Raw genomic sequence first — 26,189 nt, 5'->3', positions numbered from 1 at the left:
TCATTATTTATTTTCATCAACAATAATTTTTTTTTATCAAAGTTTTATTTAAAAACTTAGTAAAAATAAAAGTAACAATAATTTTTTATCAAATTTTATTTCACAAGTGATGTTGAATAATACTGGTTGCTTGTGCAATTCTATATATATATATATATATATATTATGCAACCAAAATGAACACAAACAATTATATAAAACGGTGAAATTATTCAATATGCATAGCTATAAGTTTTAATTATTTTTGTCCTCATTAAGGAGTTTTGTACGATGATAGATAGTCGGCGCCACCAGAATGGAAGAAAATGGAAAACTTATAGACAACGTAAACAACAGCAAATGCACAGAAACAATGATCTTATTGCGATTACTATTTTGAAGTCACGACATAATCATTAATCTATCGTTAATTACACTGTTCACATAATTCCAACCTCATTTTACTCGGTGTAAGAAATAGAATTCGCTTCTATGACAGTGATTAAGAATTTGACAGTGATTAAGAATTGAGAAGAAACTTGCTTTTAGCCTTAAGATGGAGTTAAAACCTTGCCACAGACAATCGGTAGATTGGTTCGATTTTTTTGTTTACAAAAGTGTATAGTTCTTTTGTTGTTGATAGAATTACAGATGATTATATGCGTCCGTATGGATAACTCACTTAGTTTTTATGTGACAGATTGTGACCAGATCAGACAAGAGGCAATTATATGTGTTATATAGATGTCTTTATCAGAAATGGGTCGACGACATTGTTTTTAATGATAGTTCAAAGTTTGATGCGCAAAATGGTAGCCATGGAAAAAGATGGACCAAAATCTGACTTTAGGCAATTACATTAATAATTAGATAATGACGGTGATTTTGGAAAATTAAAACGAGGATTTTGTCAAACAATTGCCAGTGGGAATTAATTGAATGAACCAACATCGTCAATTCTTTGTTCCCTATAGTCATCGAGTTATGACAAAACTTGAAAAACATTATATTATTCTAAAGTGTGATAATCTTACGAACATTGTCAATTGTTTGTTTCTATAGTCATCAAGTTATGATATAAAACATGAAAACATTAGCACGGAGCATGAAAACATGATGATAATAAGAACTAGAGAGGGAAAGAATAACAATTTCATGGGACAAGAATATGCAAATAGCGTAGGAATAAAGTAGAAATTTAATTTAAATTTCAGTGTTGAGTTTGCAAGAATATAATTATTGAGAATTTCAGTTTTAGTGTTTGGTGCCTATGTGAATTAATAGAAGGGAATAAATAGTATAAAGACAAAAATGTCCATTATTATTATTATTATTATCATTATTATTATTATTATTATTATTATTATTATTGAATAACAAGTAAATTTGTGAATGCAATTGTTATTTGGACACTTTGGATATAAACTTGTATCACTATATATAGCATATTTAATAGCTCCCAAAATTTACTTAACCATGCAACGTTAAGTTTCATAAGCTCACATTCAAAAAACTTCATAAGAATAAAAGTACGTAAGTTACTTAAACATAATAAAATGTTAAACTTTTTAAATACTTACATGAAAAAATATCATAGATAGGTAATTTTGTCTCAAGAGTTTTTTTTTTTTTGTCTCAATGATTTTTTTTTTCTTAGCTTCCAAACCAATGGGGAATTGAAATATCAAGGGGAGTGGGGATGCGGGATGGGATTCTATTTGAGTTAAATGATGACGAGGGAATTCCTCCACCAAATAAAAAAATTTCCTTGCCTTCAGAATTCAGATTAGATGAGAGTAAAATTCTAATTCCTCCAACTAGTTAAACAAGTTGTTATAGTCGTTGCAAATAAAGATATATCATCAAATTCATTTGCTATTCACTACATTGTCTTTTTTCACAAGGATCATCCATAAAATTATATTGTAGTACTTATTAGCTGCCAACTATTGTTCTTCTCTGATCTCAAGAAAAATCTCCCCAATTCAGAGAGTTGATGCAATCTTCCTTCATACACATTGTTGAAGTTGATTGGTTTGGACAATTATATTGTTGAATTTAAGTGATCCAGTATAGATCATCTTAAGAGAGCGAGATTCCAAATGGATGCTTGAATGCTTAAGAGTTAGATGGTTACGTTCTTAGTACGCTTAGCTTATGTAATCTTTCTTTTTTGTTCATGACTATCTTTTTTATGATGTTCTAATTCTTCTTGCGGTAAACTTCTTCTACCTCTTAAAGTATTAATTAAAGCATATTTTATGGCAGGTTAATTACTTCTAATTTTTTTTTTAATACATAGGTGATCCCACTGCACCTTCGCCCTATTAATCCTAAGCTTACAGGACTCCGTCCCTAGAGCCACTGCAAAAGTACTGTAAATCGTGCAATTAGCTCATCGGCCAAACTCTAGTGTTACGTTCATGCTCACAACGGATCCAATTCACACCTTCCATCATTATTAGTCTTTTTTGCATTCATGTTTCTAGTGAGTTTCAAACCCCACCGCAATGCAGTCGTGACATCAAGTCAAAAGACGAACCTCTACACTAAGTCCGGGGTAATTACCTCTACTATTTGATCATATCTTTTAATTTGTTGAGTTCACTTTTTTGACGAGTAACCTCTTTTGCTTGAAAAAGCTTTGCAACTTTCTTAAGTCATCTGATAAACTGATATAGAGTACTCATCTGTTGTGTGATCGAGTCTGTGAGATCTTCTACTATTGTCACATTAGAAACTCTTCCAGTTTGCTAACTTCTTTTGAAAGCACACATCTTTCAAAAGTGAACCTCTTCTTATTTGACATCATAGTCTCAACAATTTTTTGGTCAGGTTTTTGAACAAATTATTATACCTTTCAATTCGTTATAATTTTTTTTTTTGTTCGATCAAACAACTCATCTAATTAATCAGAGATATATATTTTTCAACTTAGTTCATTGCCACGACACATTTTCCATTTGGTAATCTCTTTAGAATTTGGACGAAGTTTAATTCTATGTTAGTTGAATCTCTAAGTCTTACTCAAATTTCGATAACATTCAACTTTTTTGAGAGCTACCCCTAGGTGCTTAAGGTGAACTCTTTTGTTCTTATACTTGCTCGATTTCTTTAATTTCATCATATATATAATTATTTTTTTTTTACCTTTACATATTTTCTAAAATAGAAAACTCTAATAATTTTTGAAAATTTGAAATTCTTAATACATCATCTTAGCATAATAAAATATCTATTAACTAATACTTATTCCAAAGAATATGGCATGACCAACTTTGTTTTTCTTTCTTTCTTTTATTTTGGTTTGTTTAATTTTTCTTTTAATGCTTTATAGGGTATACGGTGGCGAAAATGGTATACTCCTTTTGCCTCAATACATTTATCTTTTATTAGTTTTTTATATATTCTATTTATTATTTATTGGTCAATTAGCCCTTTATTCTTCATTTATCTTCTTTACCAAATTCTTACCTTTCAAATTTGAAATTTTATTTAATAATATTAAATTATTTCTTTTCAAAAGTAAATTATAAATAACATAAAGTTAAGTCTCAAAATTCAAATAAGGCCCATACTTTAGAGCAACAATCATTATTAGTCCACACAACTATGTGGAGTGTGGACCATACTATCAAATAAGGTACATTCAGTACAAAATAATGTACGTTTAGTATATTAAAAATGTACACTGTATTCAAGAAAAATACATTATTTGAATACTGAAATCATATTATTTTGTATAATGTACATTCAATATACTAATAATGTACCTTTAATATATTAAAAATGAACTTTTTGTTATGATTCACACAGTACTATGTGGACCACACAGGAGACTAGGAGAGTAAAAATTATACAAGATAAATGAACATTTGCATGTAAAAATTATTTGTGGTTTACAGTTTTTCTGAGATATAATCATATGCATAATAATATTTATATATATAATGGAAGTATATATGATTATATGTACTAATTAAAGTTGTAAAAGGCTTGCAGTATAATGCATATTAATTAGTGAAGTATGCACTTACAGATTCCATGAAGTTATGATACGATGGAGAAGGCGATAGATATTAAGAGTTGACAGGTTGACAAGATGTTGTATGCTAACATTATTATTATGAAATGATAAAGTTTTCCCAAAAATGATTGCTGCATGCATACTCATATCATAGGTGAGAATGGAATCTTGTGGAAGACATGGTGTCCAGTTGGTGCATATTTTGACTGTATCTTAAACTTGGAATTATCCTAAATCTTTTTTATTAATTATTTAATTATATATGTTCCCCAGTACTCTAATTACAATCATATTCAATTCATTATTTTAATCTAATGTTAAAAGGTTTGTAATAATCTGATCTCCGGGTAGTTTTTAATCCTAGATATTTTTTATTTTTTATTTTTTAACAAAAGGCAATAACCTAAATATTTGTTCTCAAAGCCAGCCCAAAGAAAGAATAAAAATATGAATATATTCATTGGTTATTGTGATTTGACTGACTACATCTGCAATAAACGAAAAAAATAATTAATCACATATTTTTAAATACTAATACAAATCTCAGTTGCAGTAAAAATATATTTAGATAAACTTTGAGTAAGATAGGCTAACTCGAAAAAACAAAACTTTGAAAAGGAGATGGACGCACAAATAGTTCACCAACTCTAAGAAGTTTACACCCTTCGTCTTTTTAATTTTTCATCTTATTTTCTTTTATTATTATGTATATAAAAGATGTATCCTTGAAGCATTGGAACTCATTTGTTTGAAACCCTCGAAACCGCATTTTAGTAAGGCTTTTAGGTTTAATTTGGAAAATGCTCTCTTAAATTTTTCCTCTAATAATTTTCCTCGTAATGTGGCTTTTATTTATTTGATGTTTATGAATGAACTAATCCACTGCACCACTAATTAAAAAGAGAATTATTCAAAGTAAACTGAGAACTTACTCACCTATTTAGATATTGACACATCATGAAAGATAAATAGGAGGGAATGAAAAAAATTAGGAGGCCGGGGTATATCTTTATATTTATCTAGGCATTTATCCACACCTTAAAAAGCGTTTCACCATGTGGGAAATGTTTATTGACTTTCTCAATTTTATCAGTTGGTTATGAAAAGAAGCATTTTCAATTTAAGTCAATCAATTATAGAAAGAAGCACAATCACCAAGACTTGAACCCCTAACATACAAATGCACAACTATATCTTAATTCACCTAGTCTACATACTATATTTCTTGTGTAAGGCGAAGCGGTAAAAATCAGTTGAGGAGAAGGGTGTAGGGTATTGTGGACATGGTTAATTGAAGAATGACAACCACTCGTTCCATCGATTAAACATGTTTAATCGTGATATGATAGTCACTCATTTTACTGGGTACGAACACTATAAATAGGGTCCCTTGTCCCCTTCTAACATCATCCCATTTCCATTGGGACATCTAGTTCAATGGTTTCTTCTCTATCCTCTCAACCACAACATCCGGATTCAAATTTCTCAAGTAGTGTGCCTTCTAGGCTAGAGTCAAAGGCCTAGTCTAACTAGGGCTTGGACCCATATTGTGCTGGTTTTATTAATTATTTATTCGTGATTCAGTTGTGAATATTATTTGGGTCCAGTATCCTGATTAATAATATTATTATTTTTACATGTCTTATTTATATTTTCTATCCGATTTATGAAGAGTCCGGTCCTGTAAAACCATCAAAATCATAATATTTTTTTTATTAATATTTGTCAGATCAAATTTATGATTACAACGATATAATTGCCATCAACCAAATTAATTAACACTATGATCGAATATTTAATACTTAAAAAAGAGATCACACAATACTAATTTGATTAATGAGAATATTCTCAAAAACAATAACTTCATTTAACAAATTCCCCTAATCTGCATATGATCTTGAAAAATGATTCATTTAATTAGGATATGGGCTTCCATGGAAAAATATATGCTGAAGAAAACTTGACCACTCTAAAAGGATTATATATTAAACTTACATGACTTAAAGTAGCAATAATCACTTTTTCCCAGTATTTCCCAAAGGTATAGGACCCTATTTATTCTAAGAGTAGTGAAAAGTGTCAAAAAAGTGGAAACATTTTGAATCTTTGTGAAGACTTTAAGCAAGTGAATTAAGTTTATTACATTTACATATATTATAAATAAATGCCCTACAAATCTGCAAGAAAAAGTGACTGAAAATAATATGCAGATTTTGTGACAAGAATCCCATTAATATTTTCCTTTTTGTCTTTATTTTTTGTTTTATTTTTAGTTTTTTCCAACTTTTGTTAATGCTCCTCTACTTTGTTCCATTCAAAACATCCATCATTTTTTTTTCTCTCAATTCCATGCATTCTACCTCTTCAGCAAAAGTTCGAAGTGACATTGCTAATCACATTCTTTAAAGTGATGGACCATAGGCGTGTTGAAATTTGAAGACCAATCAGCTTAAATTTTGTACTATAATAATATAATAATAGAGAATGAAACTTTATTGTGGCTCGTTCTAATATGGGATATTCTTCATTATATGCATAATAAGGAATTGAAAGATATGTTTTTTTTTTTTAAATTAAAAATTAAAGTCGGAAATAAAGAATATTTTAAAATACATTTTGTCTGATATCAAGTTTGAACTTTCTTAATTATCAAACACCATCTTAAAGAGCTGCTAGAAATCCGTTTTAATGAATGGTTAATTTGACATAAATAGAAACATTTAATTTTCATCCCCGGCATTTTCAAAATTAATTTTTGTAATTTCCTACTTTAGACTCAACAAAATGTTTGAACTGGGTGGTCTATTGGCCTTCTTGGTTTGAGCAAGTTAGTTGTGGACAATTTAAACTGATTTACTTCTTTATGGTCATTTGCTGGGTCACAAGGTTAGGGCCCCATACTCTTGAACTTGGAGTAGTAAGTGCGAGTTTCACTTATCCATTGCACGGAGAGGCTTCGACATATTAGGCTATTTGGGAACATCAGCCCACTAACCCCGTTTACGTGGTTCAGGAGAATTTGGAGTCTCGACACGATGCGATTTTGGGCCTTGGCCCAGAAATCCAGAAATCCAGAATTAACTGGAGTACATATGACGTGGACCCAGGTCCACCTTGCAATTTGTAAACTCTACATTCACATACACTATACTCTACATCCACAATTTGTAAACTCCACATTTACACATTACAGGATTATATGTTTAGTAACTATACTCTACATTCACCTACACTATACTCTACATTCGCAATTTGTAAACTCCACATTCACACATTTAAAACTCTATATTCACAGGTCCTATACTCCACATTCACAACTTGAGAACTCTACATTCACACATTACAGGGCTACAAGTTGCTAGAACTTCTTAACTCCATTACAGATTCATACATGCATAACTCTACATTCACGATTTCTGTACTCCATATTCACAATTTGAAACCTCCACATTCACACATTTCTGGGTAACTCTACATTCACACAATCATAAATCTACATTCATAATTTCTATACTCTACATTCACACTTTGAAACCTCTACATTCACACATTTTTGGACAACTCTATATTCAGCAATATGTTTACTGAAGAAAAGAAAAGAAAAAAAAAAAAGACAAAAACGACGTAGTTTTGGACCCAGGTCCACCTTGCAAGGTGTCCACAGCATAATTTGCCAATTAACTGCGCTCTTCATGCCTAACGGTGTCCACATGCTAATATTTCGAATTCTGAATCATGTATTTCAGGCGTAGGTAAAAGGTCAACAAATTCTCTGAGGATAAGATATAGTATATCAAAAAGAATTTCTTTGATTTCATTAATGCAAATGTGAGGGTGAAAGATCAATAGCTACAAAAAGAATAATGAGCTCTTACAAGGGAGGCAGCAGACTGAATTGAATATCAAATAGCCGGCCAGTGGGATTGTGGGAATTACCCACAAGGCACCAGCTAGCTCTATATGAATTAATGGGGGAATGTTAAAAACTAAATGTACACAGCAAAAGTTGCTAATTCAGAATCTACTTTATGCTAGTGGGAAGGAGGGCAACCTGGCCGGAGAACTAATAAGAATTGAGGCTGTGCAATTCACCCCATTTTGGATGCCTGCACAAAGAATGCACCTACTTTAACCTAGAGTTTGGTTAATTGGCGTTGCTGCTCCCAGAATCAACTTTTAGCTTCTATATTGTTGTTAGATCAATTCACTTGAGAATGAATGCGTTAGCCATGTCAGGTTGGTTGTTGAGATAGGGGTCAATCACTAGGATTCTATACCTCTGAGTCTCACATCTCTTCTTCTTCTTCTTCTTCAGTCCATTCTTCCTGTGAAGCCTAAAATTGATGGACCTCTCACTTTCAAGCGCCTTTCCCCAGTCTCTGGGCAGGGTGGTTCCCTAATACTTCTCCCCAACTCATGCTTCGATCTATCATTCTTCTTCAGCTCCCTATGCTTGTCCCTTGATTCTTCACCTGTCAATTTCTTATTCTTTACTAGAATACGGTTTGCACCACCTCTGCTAGATTCATCTCTTGGAGGATACTTTCGACCTTCCTTGTAATCACTTGAATTGCCAACAAAACTGAAATTTCTGCCCTCAGAAGTGGAACACTCTGGTGATGACAATGATCCAGAGCGTCTATCAGGTTGTTGATGTTTCTTTAATCGCTTCAAACTCTGCAGATATATTTGTCCCATTATACTTCAGAAAAATGGTACTAATAAAAAAATCTCATAATGGAAAAAATAAAGAGGGGTTCATTAAAGAGACCAACAGGCAGTTTTAAGAAAGGTAAACGCTTTAAAATTTGACCCTAAGACATTGATTTGGTCTCCTTTTGTCATGAAACAGATTAGGCAACATTCTAAAACCTTCTTAAAGTGACAAATACCTGGTAATCATTAAAATTATTGGAATCGTGAGTACTCTTCTGCTCCACTCTAGAACGTCTTTTAACCCGGAATATTTCAGAATCAGACTCATCCTCATCTTCATCTACCACAGTTCTATTGTTTGAGCCTTGTATTACATTCCTGTGCACATTTGTATAGCCATCAGAACAGGAAGATTCTTGGACATTGTTCACACATCCAGCAAGATCTCCTGAATTGTTCTTAGATACACTTCTTCCCAGATCATAATTAGCATGTCCATGTACCTGCTGTCAGTTGAAAATTAGATTCAATGAGACAAGTACTATTCTGTTTCAGTGAGAAGAAATAGAAGCAGTAGCAGAAAGTTAATAGTGTGCAAAGGCAGCTCAATGAGGTACATACATTTTCAGTTAAGGAAGGGAATTCTGTTGAAATGCCAGAACAAGAAGGATTAGGCATTTCAGTTAAAGAGTTCACACTTGAGATAGGAAGACGAACTGTCACTTCTTTCTGAACCTCCATTTCCTCAGAAAGTTCAAAGCTCAAATCGCAATAAGGAACATAAGCAGTGTCGTCAAGTTGTGGGAACAAGTTTGAAAGGAGAGAAAAATCATCATCTTTTTTTTGAAGCTGTTGAAACTCATGCAATACAACATCCTCCTGCTCAAACTTCTTTGCCACTTCTTCCTTGTCCAGAATATCTTCCCTTAAACAGAGAATTCTACTAGTGAAACATGGTAATTCAATTGTCCTAGGATCTGATGCAGAAAGAGACACAGAACTGATCACTAAGATTCCAAAGTATAGTCGCAATTGCATAAAAAAAATAAAAATAAAAATTCAGTTTAAACTTACCATGACGAAGACACACTGTATGCCAGTAGCAGCCACAGCTGACATATGCTATATAACAGTCACGTTGACATATGCTGCAAAGAATTTTAACATGGGAAACTAATGATATTTCTGAACAGGCTTTTGATCTCATGAGGGCCCACCGAGCACGGTGATAAAACCTCATCAAGTTTACAAAAGAAACTTTTATGCTGTGCTGAGACTTCAAGTATTCAGATGAACAACCAGCTTCTTCAAACTTCAAGTTCTCCGAGAGAAGCATTGCTTCCTTGCAGAGAAGCTCCTCGTGGGGAAGGAGTGGCGTCCTACTTAGAAGAGCATAACGACGGCAAGCAATCAAACCCATGGGAAACCAATCACCTATTGCAAAATTCACAGCTTCGCCACAGTTAAAGCCTACAAAAACAATCATTAAAAAGATGCACATTAGGGAGAAATGGAGCATCAGTAAATAATTGACGTTCAGGACCATTTAGATACAGAAATCTGTATTTAAAAAAAGAAAAAAGAAAAAAGAAAAAAGAAGAAGATGCAATCTATATTAATTACCATGACTAAACCCTGCATGATATGCTCTAGGAAAAGTTATAACAAATTCCCCAGGCTTTTGAACTGCTCTGTAGACTGGAACATCATGTTCCAACAAAATATTTGGCGGAAACATTGTTGTCTTCCCCAAAAGGACATCAAAAGCTCCATCCTCTCCATCAGTTGATAAGATACCATTGGTGTACACATATTCTCTAACAACTCTCTCAAAATCAACAGCTGCATGACCAGGAATTCCATACCATGTTTTTGATGCCCCACAGTGGTGGTAATTTATACTACACATTAAAGTGGAATGATCAGTTTCAATGTATGTGTGCGCACGTTATAGGTATCAGTTACAATATAGATATTATCAACATTGCAATGCTGAAAAGGAGACTAATTACCTGTACAAGTAATGGTCTTCAACGTGCCATGCAAACATGCTAAATAGCATTCCAATGTAAAGCATAGGTTCAGTAACACCCTAGAGGACATATTAAAACACTTAGAAACAGCCAAAGATCATACTTTATAACATTAAATAAAAAATGAAATTATCATATTACAGGAATTGTTGTTTCAAGAAGTCGCAATACAGATTTGGGCAGCCTAGAGAATCTCTGCATGCAAAGAGTAAAGTAATGTTAGCATAAGAAACAAAACTGGAGTGTTAATTCATGAATAAACTTCAGTGCACAAAAAATGAAACCAATCATCAGATGCCACCACAGCCATACTAATGAATGAACACTAAATTTTGGCTAATTTCTAAATGTTTAACCACAGAAATCCATATTATATGTGACATCTCTGTGTGTGTTATATACATTGACATAAGAATTAATAATAATAATAATAATAATAATAATAAGCTTATAACAAACTAAACACCTTCATATTCCATTTGCTTTTTGCAAGATTGTCACTGGGAGAAGATGAAAAGGCACTACCATCAACATCACATGCATATTCAACACTATCAGTGTTTCCACAAGCTATTTCATGCCAGAATTCTTTTTCCAGGTATGCAGGAGGAAGGGATCCAACACTATAATATCTTCGAGCAAAAACCTTGTTCGCCATTTTCTCAAAATCACGGAATGTATAATTTCTGAAAAAGCATGCTCTTCCTTACAATCCCAGCATAACATTAACTAATTTCTTATAATCCAAATATGAATAGGGATGAGAGACTGACCTTCCACTCATAAAAAAGGTGACCTTGTCCTCCATATCCCATTCAGATAAACGAAATGGTTGCACTCTAGTAGTAAACTTGAAGCCAGGTTTCTCATTCATTAAGACTACACCAGCAGGAACAGAAGCAGTAATGGGAGAGACAATCTTGCAAATACCTGAATCAATTAAAAGTTATCAAACTCAAAGCCTTAACGCACAAGAGCAAATAATTCCAAATTCATACAGCACCTATTATCTGAATATTCACAGAATACACAAAATAATGCTGCTTCACAAAGAGTCAAATCATAGGAATAAATAAACTTAATCAATACTTTGAAACAATAAAACTTTTCATTACTGTAGACTATTTCCAGAGGCATTACCATATTTAGAAGCTTCAGGGGCAATCTTTTGCAGATAGACCAAAGGATCCTCAAACTCCTCTTTGGTTGGAGAATACACTGGGCATTCTGGGATTCTGTCAATCCAATCAAGATCCGCCGTCTCAAACTTTTGCACTCTGTGCTTAGAGAAAACATCTTTTCCATTCAACGAAGCACCAAATCGTGGATATATGTCTAAGTTACCATGAATTCTCACACCGCAAGATGCATGAGATTGTAGAGCATCACCTCCACTTCTGTTCATCACACGGTTGACACATGGGAAATCATCCACAGATTCTGGCTTCATTCGCTGAAGCCTTTTACGCTTCAAAAATTCCAACTTAGCTTCCCTTGACGTGCAAACTTTTCTTTCCACCTATCACAAGACAAAGATTTGAAACCAATCAATCATTTGACCTATAAAAAGAGCATCACTGATTTGTACTACATTACTTTTATAGCAACACACTGAAAACATTATACAGAATAGAATGAAGTTATGATGAAAATTAACCCAAAGTATAAGCTAGATATTGATTATATGCTTCTGGTAGGTAAAGTAAGCAAAGTGTTGGAGAGGAAAAAGACATTCAACTTGATTAATTCTTCCTCAATCCAGAGTGTGCATGACATGAAATTCAAATCTCTCTCACCGTCTGAGCTTCAGTAAAAACAAAATTTTCACTAAAATATATGATTTAAACTTGCTTAAAACCATAATGTTTGCAGAAACAGAGAATTAATTACGCCTGTTAAAGCAAAAAATACAGCAGATCAGGGATTGTTTAAATAGATTCTAAAAAGGATGCACAACAATTTCTTTAGGTTTGTAAACATTAGTAAGTTGATAAGAATTTGATTGAAAGCATAGATTATTTAATTATTTATTAGGTAACACTCTGCAGGGCATGAAAATGATTCAGCAGAATCCTATCAGACTTTGACCATTATAACCAGTGAACACAGAGGCCAAGGCCTCAAAAGCCTGAATGAAAAAATCAATAACATCTAAATCTTGCCGACTTGAAGTACCAAAATTTACCCAATGTAGATTTGTTACTTTGGTAGCCAGGATCAAATTGAGAAACTGAGAACAAATTTGACCTGTTTAAACTAAAATTGACTTGAAACCTTATCTCATACAGATAGCCATCAAAAGAAGAACAAAAAACTCACCTAGTAGCAATCAAAGAAAATAAATAAGTAAGTTTTTTATTGCATTATTTGAAAAAATATATATGGCTATCACCAAGAGAGAGAGGGAGAGAGAGAACAAGTTCAGGCGATTGACAAAAACTTTTTACTGTTAGGATTGAAAAAGGAGGGAACAAAACTTGAAGAATGAATTTCTATAAATAGTACATATAAATGCATTTTTTATGTTAAAAGAAAACTGCTCCGCCGGTAAAAATTCGTGCATGATCACTTACATAGCTTTCGAATCTTAGAGACAATGAATGTTGTCCAGAAAATTAAAACTAATTGCAATTACAGCTTTAGAGTATAGCTACTTATAATGGAGACACGCTGACACGGAGCAATGAGAGCTCATTTTGATGTAAAGCACACGAATTTCCATAGAATTAGAATAATGTTTGAGATCCAAACTTGAACAACAAACATTAACTAATCGGAAAATTAAAATTCAAAAAAATCTGCAAACCAATATATATTCATATTTACAATAACTCTATCACGTACCATCTCATTCCTCAGCTGTTCTATACTTGCCTTCGTCTTTAGTTCACAGTTCGCCGAACAAACTCTCCAGAAACCGCATAAACCACAATATTGAGCCCAGACCACGATCTACGGCGAGAAAACCCACGAAAACGGCCTTAGAGCCGCCACATTATCTCGAAACTTCGCGAACCAGGACAAATTCAGAGATCAGACGATTTTGCAGACCGAGTCAGCGAACTCCGTGTGAAGCGATAGTAAAAATTCCAAAGCACCGAAACGGAGTTATTACAAAAGCGCATGTATTCTCCGGCGACTCTCCTCGCCGGTGAACAGGCAGTTCTCCGGTGCTGTTCTATATCAAGTTTCCCGGCGGCTAGGGAGAGAAAGCAGAAAGAGAGAGAAAGAGAGAGAGGGACAGAGGGACAACGGAGGAAACCGAGAAGAATGGCTCTAGAAAACCGAAAAAAGAGAAAAGAATAGATAATATATATCTTTATATATAGACACGTTTTTAGTAGGAAAATAAAAATAGCAAATTGCAAATTTAATTTCACTTACTGGTAAACGGCAAAGAAGTGTGAAGGAAAGTGGTGGCGGTTGTTAGGTTGGTTCAACCAAACGTCTTTGCCGGCTTCAAAACGCAACGTTTCGAATCGCAACCGTATTTTACAAAAATCCCCCAATTATATCTAGAACCAATAAGAGTCAAATAATTCAGTAAAATAAATAACAAGGTTATTAATCCTGTTATAATGTTTGTGCCATTAAATCACAAGGTTATTGATCAGTAAATTAATTAATATTGTACAATTTTATCAATTCTTTTTATTTTTCAAGTTTATCGATAATTTTATAATTACTTTATAAAATTTAAATAATTTAGAGATATAGTAACAATTTTTTAAAAAATTGAATGATCCAATTAAAATTTTTTGTAATTTTATCTGTCTTATCACTAACATCTCCGTCATTTACTATTCGGTTGGGGGACGGAATGGTCAGAGAAGCGAAAGTGGAAAGGAACGGGGAAGTTAAGATTCCGTGCGGAACCGGAGCACAGGACCGAGCGTGTGGGTGCTCACGTAAGCCGTCAGATCACTGCTCCGGATACAGTATGGACGGCGTACAACAGCTCCGCCGCGTAAAGCCGCGAAAACGAAAGCGCATGTGCTGGCTAGTTAGCAGAATTGACACGTATGGGTTAGTTTGACCTAACTTTCTGTTAGTTACATCCCCTAACGAAAATGACATGTCACTCCCTGGCGAGCATACGCGGGGTCGTCTGTTGGTGAGGGAGGAATCGGTCTTTTGATTGTTTAGCGGAACGGGGGCGTTCCAGTAACGGAGGGGTTTGGAGTTTGCGTTAACGGAACGAAACGTGGGAAGGGGTCAGAACGGTTCCGTTAAAAATGGAGGGGTTTAGACGGAAACTGTGTGCGTGTTCCCGCGGGAATTGCCAGAACGGAAATAGCTGGCGGTTATGTGCAGGTTTCACGTTCCCCTGTGACCGGCTCTTTCAGCGTTTCTGCTTTCACGAGGGAGATTCCTCATTTTTTTAAATAAAAATTTTAAAACAAAAACAAAAACTTTTTTTTCCTTTTCTTTTCTTTTTCTGTATGTGTCAACCTCAAGAAGCGATACTGCGATAGTGTGGCAAATGGTAATTACTAATTAGTCATTGTTGAATAGTGAGGGAATAAAAGAGTAAATTACCATTCAAATATAAAAGCGACAAATTTTGCAATTTAAGGAATTTGAATAGATAATAAATTGTAATTTTTTCTTTTACTTCTCAATTTAAACATCTTCAGAATTAATTAAATAAAGGGAAAATTGTAATTTTTACCCCTCCATAATATGGCAATTATTAATGTCACCCCTGAATTATTAGTGATGTAAATGCTGCCCCTCAATTTTCAAAAACGGTACATATATTGCTCTTCCCGTAACGAAGGAGGGGCAATATTTACACCACGGGAGGAGTAATATATGTACCATTTTTAAAAATTGAGGGGCAATATTTACACCACTAATAATTCAGGGGTGACATTGATAATTGGCATATTATAGAGGGGCATAAATTACAATTTTCCCTTAAATAAAATATAAAATATTACTTGTAACAAAATTTATGACATCTATATTGTGTTTACCCATACGTGTTCTTTTTATTTAGTAACTACGTAGTATTTATTATGAAGTAATTATATGGTCACATTAAATAGTAGTACAAATTTTTGTACTTCACAATTACACTAATCATTCACTTACCAACTTTTATAAAAAAAATAAAAATTGTTGAATTGATGAATATTTAAATTTTTTTAGAAATTGATATTTCCCTTCCTCGCAAAAGGCGAAACCCTTAGCCCTCAAAGGCCCTACACTCCAATTAAATAAAATGATGGATGATAAATTATAGTGGCTTAATAAACCTCTTAGATAGAAGGATCAATATCAAATTAGCTGCTCACAAGATACTTGTCACATTTGATGTAAATTTCACTGTAAATGACAAATTTCAATCATACTTCTTTGTCCATAATTTATCACATGCATACCAATTGAGTAGCTCATATCAGCATAATGAATATTTGCAATAGTTATACCATGGACTCGGGTACATCATGCAAGGTGAACCCATCACAATTTAAATACTGAATATTTACAATTTAAATTATAAACATTCAGTATGTAAATTGTGAATATTCAGTATATAAATTGTAATATTAGACCTAAATTCTTCAGGTTGACCTGGATTTACAGAATAATTTGCCGAATATTTCCCAGCTTCTAGGAAAATAAGGGAAGAATGTTATAAATGATTTTATGGCGAAGAAAAGCAAGATTCTCTTGAAATTTCAACATCCGATACTACGCTAGCTAAGACTCGGCAAGACTTTGTGTTGCGTACATGTTGTTGTGTTATTAGTGGGGTTGGGTTGGGTTGTACATTACGTTGTTACGCGGAGGTTGCGATAATGATTACCTTTCCACGGTCGGTCAGCGAAATGGTCATTGGCTATTCCGCGCTTAAACTCTTTACTAATAGCCAACCATTTCCATAATAAAAGAATAATAAGTACTACTAAACTTATTCTATTTTAAACTTTTAATTTATTGTATATTCTATTAATGTTAGTGTACTGAGAGCATCTGTTACAAAAGAATTACCCAAAATATCTGATCTCGTGATTGTTGAGAACAAATATAATTAAATAGTTGTATTTCTTTTTCTTTTTCTTTTTCTTTTTTTTACTTTTTTTTTTTTGTATGGAAGCAAAATTGAAAATCAATCACTCTCAAAACAACTAAAATTGAAAAATCAATCACTCTCAACAAGCATGCATGGTTCGTCAATAATGTTAAGGATTCCATCTTCTTTCTTTATTACTTAGAAACTGTGTGAGATGAAAGTGAAGTAGGTCCTTGACTTTTATACAAAAAAATAATTACATTCTTGAACTTTAAAAAATTATAATTAAACATATTAATTTATCGATTTGATGCAATTAGACAGAATAACTGGTTACTTAAAAGGTGACTGGTACAATGTAGGCTATGTTTGACAAACCTAGCTGAAAAGTAGCTGAAAACTGAAAAGTTATAAGCTCGAAGCTAAAATCTGAAGAGCTGTTATGCTTAAAAGTGTTTGGTAAAATTAGATTTTTGATAAGTTGATAAATGTAAAAAGACTAAAAAGAACATCTTCATACAATTTAAATAATTTTAAATTTAAATAGGTTTGTTTATATATTAATATAAAATAATGAAATCAATATATTTAAATAAAATATAAAGTAAGAACATATATTTGAAAATATATAAAGTAAAAAAAATATTTATAATTTATAAGATTAGTTCATACAAAAATTAATGTTCAAACATAAATATCAAACTGAAATTACAACCAAACATAATGAAAATAAAATGTCAAAAGGGTTTTAATTGAGGGGGTAAAGGATGTCATTTATTTTAAATAATAAGAATAAAGATGGAAAAAAAAGTTAAAAAACTACTAGCTTATTTTGAAAAGCTACCCCAAGTAGCGTTTCAAAATAAGCTCTTATTTTAAGCTACTAGCTTATTTTGAGAACATTACCAAATAGAGCTTATCGCATATTAGTAGCTTAAAATAAGCTATAAGCTCCTAAATAAGCTCTGCCAAACAGAGCCGTAGACTTGACAATATTTATTCAAAATTTTAAATAAATTAACTTTAAAAAAGATAGATATATAGAGAAGTGTCGGAAAATGTGGAAGTTACAAAAGAAGACGGATCGATAGGCGTCGTAAAAGGTTTATCGTCAACGACCATAATATTTTTTAGATTTATTCTTTTGATTAAAAATTAATACGTCAACATTTTTAAACATGTTTTACCTTAGGTTTAAAGATACTTGACTTAATTACAACAATTTGACAATTTAATTGCATCAAATCAACTTAATTGTAACACTTTAAATTTTATGGGTCTAATTATTTTTAAAAAAGTTTATAGGGATATTTGACCTTTAAAAAAAAAAAATAAAGTGTAAGGTGAAATTTCCTTTTGATTAAGACTATGGAACAATGCTATGCATTACTATAAAAATTAAAACTTCATTAATTTTTAATTGACATTTATTTTATTATAATAAAATGTATAAATATGGACGCACAAACAACTTTGTGTCATTGTGTGAATGTCCCATTCCCACGAGCCGATTCTTTAAGGAATCTTATTCACTAGCCACATCACCACCATTAATGACACCAAATATGTATACAAGCAATTCAATTCAAAAGTGATTTAACTACTCAACCAAACATCCTTATGGCCATCACCATTACTTGCCCACCTACTATTTATACCTATAAATAATGGGCACCCAATGCAAATTTATATCAAATCAAATCACAAAGTGGTGTCATATAATTGTGATAATTCTAATCACACTTACTCAAGGTTCTATATGTCCCAATCCAACACAAATTAGGTATTTAGTTATGAACTTCGAATAATGTGTCTGCAGTGAGCGAAAACAGAAATGTTAAGAATGACAACTTAATATTTGATTTATAGGAAAACTTAACGTCACTATCTGAATATGTGCTATGAGTGAAGTTATTCGCCATATGACTCTAGTCATCAAAGAATCACAAAGAGGTAAATCAACTTAGGTTGCATATAGTTGACTGGTTCAAACCACAAGGCCTATAGACAACTCACACGAGATCGCACTTGAAAGCTTATGGTTACCAAATCAATTGTCTAGCTAACTTGGCTGAGTTAATTGCCCTACTATAACTTAATCTCGGCATGGAATGTATCACCCTTTTGACTAATTTTTCCCCTATTATTTTGAAAAGTAGATTATGAAAAAAAATATGTTACATCTATCTAAAAATATCAAAAGTGAGTTCACACTAGCACCTACTAATTTGAACCTTGTTGTATATGGTTAAACAAAATCCCAACGCTCTTTTCATAGCTTAACCAATTGTGGAACAAACTTTGACCAATCGCAATCAAACATTTTAGACGTACGTACGCTCTATTGTTAACAAATGGCAACTTGAGCTTTAGCTGAGGTTATAGGGAAAGAGAAGTTGGTGAGCCAAAGCATATCCCTTAAAGCATTAGTTGTGTCTTATCAAGACTATATCTACATAAATTAAATAATAATTTTGGTACATTAAGTTGGGATCCACGTTGAATACAAGACTAGGTCATAACACAAATTTCCCTGATTTTAGGCACCCAAAATTTGAATTTTGACCGTCTATTAGTGTACCTTCTTTCAACTAGTTATTATATGATTTGCACCGAATTGAATTCTCCACGAGAGTATCTATAATGGTACTTAATTTTAAGAGAATATAATAAATCATCCAAATAATTAGTCCAATACCCTAAAAGAGGTTTAAATAGTTGTCAAAATCTTCGCGGATCATAATTCTCATACTTGTCTTAAAAGGGGTGACCAAGTGAGTGTTGCATAATTTTAGTACTTGAAATTCACGAGTTTTTCTAATGCGGTTTACCTTTTTATGTTTTTTTTGGTGACGTACTAGGAAAACTCGCAACCACTTTTCAAAAGTGCACATTGGGTAAACTCACCTTGTGACCCGACCTACCTAGTAAATGATCATAAGGAGGTAAATCGGCCTATGTTGTCCATAGTTGATTGCTTCAAACCAAGAATATTAATTAATATATAGCTCTCACTGCGAGTCAAACTCACAACCAGTTTTGGACTATTTCACATGAGATGTATGTATATATATATAAATATATATATAGCATAAGATAACGTAAACAATTTCTTTTTGTTTTGTTTAATTTATCATTTATGTGTGTAATATGTTTGTGTAGATATGTGGGAAAGTGAAGCATATATGGTTGTGGAAAATTCCTTGTAGATGAGGCAACAAAGCTCACAAGGATGAGAATGAAATAAAATTTTCAAAGGAAAAAAAGTTGTCTTTTAGGCCACCGCAAAAGGTTTCAAGATTCTACAAGCTAAGGTAGACAACATGAATATAACATAGATGCAAAGCTCTCATGTGAATACATTTGTCTTCTCCTATCTCACATGAAACCTCTATGTACATATATTCCGGCCACAACGATATGAACAAATTCTATTTCAGTCCTATTCTTTGGTTCCATAGGTAGATAATAATAATAGACAAATTCTTCTTTTTCAAACGCAAATTGCACCGTCCCAATTTCAAATCGTATTTCACCTCCACTTTTCTTAATCGTATCAAATTGGGCAAGTTAGATTGTCATAGCTAGCTAGAATGTTCTCAATAGTTATATGCACAAATCTCAAGTTTAAAGTTTATAAGTTATAACCACCCTAATGGTCAAAAGTGTCATAGAATGTTCTGGTCTGGTCTCCTGGGATTAAAAAACCGATTTCATTTGATTTGGTAGAGGACTAGAGGTAGTTTGAGTTGGACTTGTGAAGTGAGTGATGGATAAGGAGGGGCAATAATGAAGAACAGAAAGATATTTGTAGGGCTGTTTTATGAGGCAAAGGTTGTTGAAATGTTGTATCTTGTTACAAAATGTCCCAGATTTTTGCAGCGGTGAAGGGACAATTGGGCGAAAAAGGGGCCGAAAGAGGGGACATTTGGTTCCTCTCCCAACTACAGGTTTTCTACACTACAATACATATTTCATCATATTGTCTTCCCTTTATCAAGTTTGGTTGCTTTAGTAACCTAAACTTGCCTATCACCAAAACTAACAAATCAAGATTATATGATGAGCTTTAAAATTATATGGAGGCATTTGGTCTTTAAAATGTTTTTACGTAATATTTATATTCACAACTTCTCAAATATTATTTAATATGAATTGTGTTTTCGTGAATGGTGTAGAATTTCTAGCTAATTAATATGCAATAATTCTAAGTTTATAACCAAAAAACAAATGTTGTCAACTCTCTGACTTTGCGGCAACCTTTTCAACAGGGTTAACTACTCTGTTCCACACCTCAAAAAATAGAGAAAACGAAAACAAAGGCGATAGGAAATTAGCAATCCAAGAAAAGGTCAAAGCTACATTACCAGAAATAATGTTGTATTAGGTTTGACTAGTACTACATATGACTAGTATCTTATACGGAGTGTCTAATTACAAATAGAAATGTGTCATGATACGTGGGCGACTCCCAGATCGTAATTCTATCGATTTAGACGTAATAAATACTCGTAATTACAGTCAAAGTTCGTCTTTGAAAAAACTTTTTTTACTTTTTATTTACAAAACGTGGAGAGGTTAATTTTTAAATTTATTTTCTGACCGTCAAAGCGCCGTTTTTAGTCAGACAAATGCTTTCGGCTTCCTTTATTTTGAAATAATGATTTAAGGAATATATAGATACTGGTTCAAGTGAGGTTAGGGCTTCCCGTGAGGTTGGTGTGAATTGCACTATTAGGTATGCATAAATATATAATATAGTGTTTGGCAACTCACTATAGTGAATGCACTAATACACCGCAAAACGCACCACGTACCAAAGAAATGCATCATACTGAATGGTACATCTCGAGCACTTTATGGTGCATTTATGTGTACCTAATAGTGCGTGACCGCACGGGAAGCACTGTCCACACAGGAACTTAACCCTATGGGTTTAATTATATGATAAACAACAGATTGACATGCCCTACTCAAGAGCCATTAGAGAAGGTAAATTGTGTGTCGTACTGTTAATGTAAATATACCATTTTTGGCATTGGAGCCTAATAATATTAGGTATAATATAATCGGATATACCATTTTTGTGTTATTCTTGATAATTTTGGCGCCTATACTGATTGGTATATATAGGAGAAAATTTCTTATATCTATAAAAATTGAGCCTATTTAATTTAAAAATGTAAAGCTATACTATTATGGACCTACATGCTGTTTTGGATGTAAGTTGACATTGATGCGAATTTTTCTTAAGCAAGTAAGCTAGCTAAAGTGGCGTTTATGGCCACGGAGAGAGCATCACGTCAGGTGATAAAATGAAAAAGTTTGACATGCCCTGACCATCTCCAACTTCAATTCAATTCTTTATATTGGGGTGGGGCATTTTCCATTTTCCTTCTCAAGTCTACATTAGGTATGGATTCTTCCACTTTTTCAAGTATATGCATAACTAAGCGTTATGGACCCACCTTAACTGGTTAATCAATTTAGAAATTTGAATAGTTTAGTTCTGGTAGTCACATGGTGCAAAATCTAATTTCTATCAAGGCTGTGTACGAAATTGATTTTGTTGTGAGTATAAGTATACAAATATTTTGATAAATTTATAAATCATTGGGACACATGGATTGTATAATGATACCCCTGATATTAGGTTTTGGTTTGGGAATATTTGTGGGTAGCCGCAATTGAGAGGAAAATGAGGAATATAATTAAAATCTGGGGAAAATTATTGAGGAGTTCCAATTTAAGTATGGAATATAATGCAACTTTTTTGAGAGGGATCCACCGGCGACTAGCCGCCCTTGTGATCTCTGAAACCCATGAAAATTAGGGCGTTTTGTAAATAAGCATGCATAATGTCCACCTCATTATCTTTGACGGTTAGAAGAATAATTCAAATTCAAAATAAATTTAAAGATTTTAGGCTGTGAATGATTGGATTAGCTTGAAATTGCTGACTGCTATGTTTGACCGTTGACCGGGTTTTTTTGACAGTGATGTTCCTGCTGAGTTAGAAGGATTGAAGAATGAGCGGTGAAATTGTGGTTGCATGGCATGTTGTACTTTTCAGGTCTCTGCTTTTTCTTTCAAGCTTTCACTTTTCATATCTCTTTATTTATTTATTTAGTTATAATACTAATTATTATAATTATTATTATCTACATTTTCCGTTTGACACATGTGAATTCTATGGGTTGACAAAACCACATTCAATACCACTTCTTTAATTTACAAAAAAAAAAAAAAATTAATTAAAAAACATAATCATAATCACTTATTTAAAAGTGTGTTTTAGGTGAAACTTATTGTCTTGTGATCCTACCCGGCAAATGACCAAAAGAAGATAAACTAGCCTAAATTGCTTACAGCTGACTCAAATCAAGAAGACCAATAAATAATTTTCATACGGAGAGTCAAATTTAAAACTTTATAGTTGTTAATCAAGCCAATCGTCCGACCAACTTCTCGAGTTATACAACTGCTTTGTGCAGAAGAAATTTTTTTTTTTGCCCTGCCCATATATATTAAAGAGGTTTAACTTAGACCTTGTGAAGGGAAGAGAATTTTTACAAGACAAATTCAAATTACTTTTATTGCAATAGAGATTATACGGAATGTTGTATGCAAAAAATAATTACTCCGTAAATATTTGTAAGTTCTAATAAATAGCCCATAAATAATGGTAAAAGGTGTATGGATGAATATATTTAATTACATGATGATAATAACAATAAATAATTTCAATCAAAATAAAACACCACATACAAATAACCATTAAATAATGAGTCGAGCTTTGATATTAGTAGTTGAGCATGGATAGGTAGCTAGTAATATAGGTATAAGCAAATTATTATAATTTATAAGCACGTAACATGTTGCATACATTAATGTAATTTCATAATCACCCATATTCACTAATCGCCTTTGAATGGACTAACCATTTATTCAAATGAAGTCATATGTAAAATTTGCATGATAAGTGTAGTTGCAGTTATAAAGTTTAATGCTAAAACGCCCAAATGTAAAACACAAAAATGGGCCTATTGAGCATAAGGGCCAGTAGGTTGGGCCTATAGTTTTTTTTTTTTTTTTAATTTATAAATAAACATAGACGATTTCATTTAACTAGAATCCGAAACAATTACATCAGCAAAAAAAGAAGGGGGCCGGTTGAACCGGCAAATTATGCTGTGGACCCAGGTCCACCATGCAAGGTGGACCTGGGTCCAAAACTACGTCGTTTTTGTCTTTTTTTTTTTTAATTAGTAAACATATTGCTGAATATAGAGTTGTCCAAAAATGTGTGAATGTAGATGTTTCAAAGTGTGAATGTAGAGTATAGAAATCGTGAATGTAGATTTATGATTGTGTGAATGTAGAGTTGCCCAGAAATGTGTGAATGTGGAGGTTTTAAATTGTGAATATGGAGTATAGAAATCGTGAATGTAGAGTTATGCATGTGTGGATCTGTAATAGAGTTAAGAAGTTCTAGCAACTTGTAGCCCTGTAATGTGTGAATGTTGAGTTCTCAAGTTGTGAATGTGGAGTTTACAAATTGTGAATGTAGAGTATAGTTACTAAACATATAATCCTGTAATGTGTGAATGTAGAGTTTACAAATTGTGAATGTAGAGTATAGAGTATGTGAATGTAGAATATAGTGTATGTGAATGTAGACCCAGGTCCACGGCATAACAACCCGGTTGAACCAGGCCCTACAATCAGCTGTGAACACGGCTTCTCGTGCTACCAAATGGGCTGTCGTATTCGCGGATCGTTTAACAAAAGAAAAGCTAATATTATGAAATTCCTTAACTAGTACACGAATATCTTCAAGAACTAGATCAAAGTATGATTCATGTGAAGCGTTGTGCTGGTTGGGCAAATAATATTATTGTGGACCATGGTGCCAATTATAAGATGAAACATTGTTAAATATTTAATTTTAATATATCAAATATTCATCTTTTAATGTATCATTTTTAGGTAGTATAATATGTTTGATTTTTTGATTTTTTTTTTTTTGGTTTTTTGTTTGCTTCTCTCAAATTTTGTTGTTTTTAAAATAAATAAACCTTAACACCATGGAATAAACATGTGCAAAGCATTTAATATCAAATCTGCGTTGAAGCAAACTTTTGCGTACATTGGATGAAGTCAAAAGCAAATTTCATGAAGTTTTGAATATCTGATACCTGATTTGTAACTATACAAATCTAATTAGCTAGGTATGTGTATTTATCATTTTTTAGTCAAAAGCAAATTTCATGAAGTTTTTTTTTTTGAGAATAAATTTCATGAAGTTTTATTAACTGTGATTTTATTATCTAATCTAAATACTCCGTATATGATAAGGAATCAATTAAACAATTAAAATAAAATCAAAGGTTAATCACCAATCAAGGTAAGTATAAATAATCTAAAATAAAGTTAAGAAAATCAACCAGTAAATAAAGGTACTTAAATCTATGAATCTTCATAGGATCTCATTAACTATAATAAATAAATACACAAAATAATTAAATATGCTTGAGAGGGCGAAGCCTCATAATTTTAACTAATATCTTTCTAAAGGATATTAATAACTAATTCTTAAGTTCATCAATTAGAATCTCTAGCTTCTGAATTTAAAAACCCCAAAGATTGTATTAATGATTTATGAGTTTGATCTACAAAACAATTTGACTCAAACACAAATGATTGATTTCATCTTACTTCTAGGATATGATTGCATTCTACTTCTTCCAATCGTGTAAGATTTACACATATAGAGAATATCTCTATCACAAGTATATGTATCAAACATAAATTTAATAAGCTAGTAATTATTAATCCAATAACTATAACGAACACGATTGAATAGAAAAAATAATTGTATTAAGGTAATAAAACAATTACGAACAATGTCTCAGCATAGGGCTTATATATCATAAATTCAAGTATTGCAAATTTAGCCTCTAAACATTGAAGCAAAAATAAAAGAGATAACATAAACAACAAAGAAATTGATAAGTATAGAAACCCCTTTACTTTACGAAGAAATATTGATTACAAGCCTTCATGAGATGTAAAGTTTCTTTCCTAGGGGTGGTTGAAACCCCTAAAAGTTCTTCAGACGTTTCCTTGAAGTGTTAGGTAAAAAAGTTCTCCAAAAAAAAAAAGGTCAAAACGCCACTTAAATAGAGATTTGTGACCATTGACATGCTCCATACATGACTGCGGTGTGTCAAAAGGTGCATTACAATATGTTGTGCCAGGTGACATGACTTTGTCTCTAAGTGTGTCGATTCTTAGCATGATTTTTTCTCCATATTTTAGTCTGAATATCTCAACACTTTGAACAAAAAGTTACAGAGAGTTATCTTAGCTTTCCAAGGATACTTTAATCATCTCAATTAGACATCGTATGAAAGAGATGATCAAAATACTATCAGCATGTGGCAAGCTAGGGCGTGCTCAAGCGCGTGTC

General features: G+C 32.6%; 1 protein-coding gene across 2 annotated transcripts; it reads right to left on the bottom strand.

Annotated features, from left to right (window-relative positions):
• Positions 1 to 7,797: 7,797 nt before the first annotated feature.
• On the bottom strand, positions 7,798 to 13,971 carry LOC116029459 (lysine-specific demethylase JMJ706-like). 2 transcript variants are annotated; one of them, XM_031271478.1, is made up of 11 exons: positions 13,540 to 13,971; positions 11,836 to 12,214; positions 11,469 to 11,625; positions 11,162 to 11,381; positions 10,837 to 10,890; positions 10,675 to 10,754; positions 10,286 to 10,563; positions 9,737 to 10,132; positions 9,284 to 9,639; positions 8,899 to 9,168; positions 7,798 to 8,683 (listed from the first exon to the last, which is right to left on the bottom strand). In XM_031271478.1, the coding sequence occupies exons 1-11, from the start codon at positions 13,540 to 13,542 to the stop codon at positions 8,318 to 8,320; spliced, it is 2,559 nt and encodes an 852-aa protein (XP_031127338.1). In that variant the 5' UTR covers positions 13,543 to 13,971; the 3' UTR covers positions 7,798 to 8,317. The 2 variants fall into 2 exon arrangements, with proteins under 2 accessions (XP_031127338.1, XP_031127339.1); XM_031271479.1 differs by having other exon boundaries at positions 8,899 to 9,165.
• Positions 13,972 to 26,189: the final 12,218 nt, after the last annotated feature.

Source organism: Ipomoea triloba, chromosome 9 (assembly GCF_003576645.1).
Source record: "Ipomoea triloba cultivar NCNSP0323 chromosome 9, ASM357664v1".
Lineage (NCBI taxonomy): Eukaryota > Viridiplantae > Streptophyta > Magnoliopsida > Solanales > Convolvulaceae > Ipomoea > Ipomoea triloba.
The sequence above is the reverse complement of the archived record's forward strand: the minus strand, read 5'-3'. Positions and strand labels throughout refer to the sequence as shown.